The 5623-nt window shown below is 51.8% G+C and overlaps 1 protein-coding gene across 1 annotated transcript; it reads left to right on the forward strand.

The window, feature by feature from the left end:
- Nucleotides 1-2513: 2513 nt before the first annotated feature.
- Nucleotides 2514-4411, forward strand: MIXL1 (Mix paired-like homeobox; the record flags this gene model as incomplete). The annotated part of the gene is made up of 2 exons (XM_082864764.1): nt 2514-2921; nt 4106-4411. The coding sequence occupies 2 exons, from the start codon at nt 2514-2516 to the stop codon at nt 4409-4411; spliced, it is 714 nt and encodes a 237-aa protein (XP_082720890.1).
- Between the last annotated feature and the right edge of the window lie 1212 nt (nt 4412-5623).

The raw sequence follows: 5623 nt of genomic DNA on the forward strand, positions 1-5623 counted from the left end.
TTAGGTATATGCAAGCACACACCATTAAAACTTCATTTTAGAGTGAAAGGAGGAGAGAAAGGGAAAGGATGAAATCTTATTTCAACATAGAGGATTATAATTCCACACAGACTCTCAGGAAAAGTCATCAGGAGATAATGCTCATTTAGTCAGTTTGGAGGATTATCAAGTTGCAAATTGAGCACTGCAATTTCTTACCACCAGTTTAAAAGACAGAGAAAAGACTGTCTTACGTGTTTAGATTCCTTCATCAAATCGTCACCAGGCACTCCATTCGTGTCTGCAGGTCCATTTTCCTGGCAAAACTGCAAAACAGGCCGGTTTGGGGGGCCCCTCACAAGTGAGCAGATAGCAGCAGAGGAAAGAGGCTTGGACAAAGGACTTGGGGGGGGGGGTATTTCCACACAGACCGGAGAATGCTGATGACTCTTGACCCCTGGGCAGAGTTTCTGGGTTGCTGGGCCATCTGGCTCTTAAACCTCAGCCAGCAGCCAGCAGCCGGCAAACCTCTGCTTTCCTTGCGTGGTTGGCCTCCTGATCTCAGAGCGACAGCAGTGGAACTCGGGGTCTGCGTGGATCTGGCTCCATCACCTCTACCTATGACTGGGAACCCAATGGGCCCAATGTGCCTGGAAGAGAACAACCCCGAGACTGGAGAGGGCCAGGGGGCTTCACCCTCCTCTGAGGCTGGCAGGGGAGCTCAGCAGGGCCCCCGGGGGTCATGTCTGGAGACCAGCTCGGCACAGTGCCTTTGGAGTCATTTGGGCCTCGTCTAGATTGTGGAGTGTTTCTTGATCTGTAAAACTGGGATAGGAATACCTACTTCCTAGGTACATAAGTAAAGCACAGCCTAGTACAGTGACACTATAAAAATGTTTTTTGAATTAATGAAGGAGCATAGTAAAATAAGAGGGTCTGACCTCCCATCCCATACATCCTCTGCCTAAAAACCCCAATGACCTGGCTAAGGAATAAGGGAGGAAGGGAGGAGAAGGGAGAAAGAGAAAGACGGGGTAAGGGGTGGGTGCAGATGTGAGAATGGTCAGACTGCCTACAAGAGCCTCGGGGGCTGTGCAAGGGCTCTGGGACACGGTCCCCGACCCTATCCCCTCTCCCCACAGGGAGAGAATCAAGCACAGGGCTCCTCTTTGCAGCTGCCCCAAGAATCCTTTTTGCTTTGACACCTGGAAAGTCCATCCAGGACGAAAGTATCCAAGGTCTTCCTGAGGCTGTCTTGTAGCATTCTAGAATGGATAGAGACAGGTGGGGACTGTAGCCTAAGAGACCCTCTCAACTCAGAGCCCTCTCTGAGTCAGTGACAGTAAATGGTCCTGGTGAAATCAGGGCTCAGGTTCTGGGAGCAAGAAGACCCAGGCCTTTGGGTTCCTCTCCTGAGGACGTGCACTCTGGTGGAGCAGTTCCCATACTGGACCGTGAGTTTCTATAAAGTGAATTCAGTGGCATCCAATTCAACAGATGTTAATTGGTGCCTTATGCATAGCGCCTCATGCATAGTAGATGTACAAAGCAGACACTCGAGACCTGAACGAGAAAAGTGGTTCCTGTTAAGTCTTTACAATCTAGGAGGGGAAGCAGATACATAAACCGTAACCACAGTACCAATCTGGGTAAACGGGAATCTTAAATGAGGACCAAAGGGCAGAGGCAAGAGAGAGTGGAAACCTGGTGGTGCCCCTTTCATCTCCTCCCTTCCAGCTCAGACGCGTCTTGAGCATTGTTGGCTATCTGCAGAAAGGCCAGATCAGGAGTCAATAAATGAGTCTAGAAAGGCACATTCTCAACCCTGCTGTGCCTAGGGTACCCTTATTCCTAGGCCTACAGGGACATTCCAGACAAAAGGTCTCCTCCCCCCCAAGGTGAGTTTACTGCCTCTCTTTAAGGTCTCTTTATCTGCACCCCCTTCTTCTGATTCAGGATTTGTTAGGGAGGCTTGCGGAGGACAGGGGCTGGGCTGTTTGACCAGCCTGGTACAGGGTCTAGCACATAGCAGGGGGGGGTAAATAAATACTTTGCTGACGACAGACGGGGCAGCGGGCAAAGGCTCACTGACCTGGCCATGCGAGAGGGAGGAGGCCCCCGGCCCTCGCCGCCCTGAGCGGGTGACCTGACCCCAGAGGAGGGCGGTTCCGCCCGCACTCCGCCCACGCACTCGAGGGGCCCCTGGCCGCCGCGCTCCCGGGGCAGACCTGCTCTGGGGGATGTGGATTGCGGTGGCGGTGGCGGGGCTGGCGGGGCGGATGAACGGGGGAGGGGTCGGAGGGGGCCCAGGCCCAAGTTCACGCCTTCCTCCCTCCATCCCACGGGCAGCGGAAGCGATTATTCCCCACCGGCGTCTGGCGGGGCGGGGGGCGGGCTCGCACCCCGAAGGGACACGGGCCTCCCCGCGTCCACCCCTTTGATCGCGCCGCGACACTGGGCCCCCTCCCTCAGCCCCGGGGCCGGTATAACTAGAGGCCGTGCCCCTCCCGGCGGCGCACTGGGGTCCGGCAGCGATGGCCGCAGCTGAGCCCAGCCAGCTCCAGTTCGGGGAGATCGCCGCGCCCCCCGCCTACCGGCCCGCCCACCCCGGCGGGGCATTCCTGCCGCCCCCGAACCCCGCGGCTGCTCTGCTCCCCGCGCGTCCCTCGGGCCCCGATCCGGAGCGCGGCGCCCAGGTGGCCTTCGCCGGCTTTCTCGGTAGGGGTCCCGGGCCCGCGGCGCCGCCCTCCGCCGCCCTGGGCCCGCCTGCGCCCCCTAAAGGCGCGGCCGTCCCGTCGGCGTCGCAGCGCCGAAAGCGCACGTCGTTCAGACCCGAGCAGCTGCAGCTGCTGGAGCTCGTCTTCCGCCGGACCATGTACCCCGACATCCACCTGCGTGAGCGCCTGGCCGCGCTCACTTTGCTCCCGGAGTCCAGGATCCAGGTGAGCGGCCGCGGCGGGACGGCACGTTCGCCGGTGCCACTTGCTTGACGTTGGGCAAGACACCGACACAGCCTCGGTGTCCTAGGCTGTAAAACCAGTACTTGCCTACGGTGATTGTGAGGCTTAAATGAAATAATTCAGCTGCACGCTCAATGACTTCTGCCTCTCATTGCTGAGGATAATAAGGGCCCCTCCGAGGAGGCTAGCTGGTCTCTTTGAAATGGTCAGAAAGTAAATCCTCAGCAGGAAGGTAATAGGAAGTATTTTCACACTTTTTCCTTATCCAGGAAGAAGGGACAGATGAGGCACAGTTGGTGTTTCCTCCTGCTGGCTCACCAAGTTGCCCCCTGGGCCCCTAGGCCACTTTCTTGGCAGGTATTCGGTCTGCAATGTGGGTTGCAAAGGATGTAACGTCTTGGGGTAAAGCCTGAAGCATGTGGAGCTTCTCGTCAGAGTTTGAAAAATCTAGCGCCAGGTGCGTTTGTTGCCTAAAGTAATAAAGACAGGTTCCTCGGTATTTGTGGGGAAATAGTGAGCTGAAAAATTTATTCATGTAAGTGAATGAAGTCCACTGAGCAAAATGCCTCCTTAAATAATTTGACAAGGGAGTACACATTCAAAACCTAATATTCTGGGGCTTCCCTGGTGGCGCAGTGGTTGAGAGTCTGCCTGCCGATGCAGAGGACACGGGTTCGTGCCCCGGTCTGGGAAGATCCCACATGCTGCGGAGTGGCTGGGCCCCTGAGCCATGGCCGCTGAGCCTGCGCGTCCGGGCCTGTGCTCCGCAACGGGAGAGGCCACAACAGTGAGAGGCCCGCGTACCGCTAAAGAAAAAAAACAAAAAAACCCCTAATTTTCCAAATTCTTTTAAGGGCTATCATCTTTAAGCATAGTAGCATTTTTTCCCAAAATTCTTAAGTGCTGCTATTTCTGTGGCCTCGTTTTTCATTGCAGATGTCCCTATATAAAGTATAGCTAGAACTAGGTATTATTCCAATTCTGCATCTGGGAATGGTGAGGCCGAGAAAGCTAGGTGCTCTGATTTGTGAAGTGTTCTGTGAAAACCATAAGGTTCGGGAGCAGGGAGCCAGGGCATGTTAAACTGGAATTTATAGTGAACTATGGAGGTGTAATAATAGCATGAGGACTCCAAGCAAAAGCAGTTTCTCTCTCCCCCCTTCCAGGTGTGGTTCCAGAACAGGCGCGCCAAGTCGCGTCGTCAGAGCGGGAAATCCTTTCAGCCTTCAGCCAGGCCAGAGCTCTTCCTCCATCACTCTGCTTGTGAAACTGAAGCAGAATATTTGAAGCCCCAGCTGCCTCTGGAGGTAGATGTGAACTGCCTGCCGGATCCCAACAAGGTTGGAGGAGACATCTCCAACCCTAGCTCCCAAGCTCAGAATTTTGAAACCTATTCTCCTCTCTCTGAAGACATTGGTTCAAAGCTGGACTCATGGGAGGAACACGTCTTTTCTGCCTTTGGTAACTCTTGAGGAGTCTGGGAGAATTCAGGATAAGTTCAGAGGAACCATGACTGACAGCCAGGGAGACACACATCAGAATACCATCCTTTCTGGCTTCCATGTTAAGGACTCATCCATGTTAACCTTGGTAATGGTTTTGGGTCATCTCTCACCTGTGAAGCTTCTTCCCCTTTTGCCCGTGAACTTTTGCCCATGGCCTGTTCTTTCTTTATAGTACACACCCCCTAGGAGTTCTGGCATTTTTTACCAGTGCATCTCCAAATCTGCACTTTCATTTTGGTCTGCATACCTGCTCTGTCCTACCAGTCCTGTTGTATTTTTTTGAACTAGTTTTTCAGAACTATCTTCACAAGAACTCCTTGGTTCGACTCAGTTTCCCCTTGTGCTTAACAGCTGCTGTCTTCATATGGCTCCTCCAAGGCTTATACCCTTAGACTCATGTTAACCCAGCTCCTTCAATCCTCATCCTATCATCAAGATTTACTACTTTTTAAATTTGGCCTGACATCTTTATGCTCATTCGTAGCTCCGGTGATTCTGCAAGAGCCCCCTGCCTCAAGTTTCTCAGCTTTTAAAAAACTACTCTCTAGAAATCTGTAGTAGCCTCCAACTGCTACCAAATTATAAAAACGTTTTGGTTACCCTTCCGGATAACGGACATTGATAGCCTACAGGACCATTATGCGCATGTTCTTAGGGTCACCCATCCACGATATATATATGCCTCTGTCTCAAAGCCACTCCTTTCAGTTTTAGAACCAAATGAATAACCTCTTTCAAAACACTCTAGACCTCCCTCCTTCTGAAGGCTGTAACTTTTTCTAATCCTCATTTTGTACCTGTTACTTCAATCACTGCAGCATTACCCTTAGCACTTGTTATTGTACTTCTGTGCAACTTCAGTTTATTATTATTAAATGTTTTCCACAAATGTTTCATTGTAATTCTATTTAAATGAGTTCTGTCCTTTAGATAGCACTTAGTACAGCGCTTCACTCCATAACTGCTCAGTACATATTTTGTGGTCATGAGAAACATCTCTAAAAGAAAAGTTTCTGCAAATGTAGTTTATAAAGCCAGTAATCATGGTATCAGCAGGCCACCGTGCTGAGGAATTTAACTTGGTTAAAAGTCTATCCAGCTTGTTCAAAGTTTAGTAACATGAGTCTTCTGGTTTCAGGAGATTTCTCTTTCCCAATTTATATGATAAGAATGTATGTA

This window comes from Leucopleurus acutus (assembly GCF_964270905.1).
Source record: "Leucopleurus acutus genome assembly, chromosome: 2".
Taxonomy (NCBI): Eukaryota; Metazoa; Chordata; class Mammalia; order Artiodactyla; family Delphinidae; genus Leucopleurus; species Leucopleurus acutus.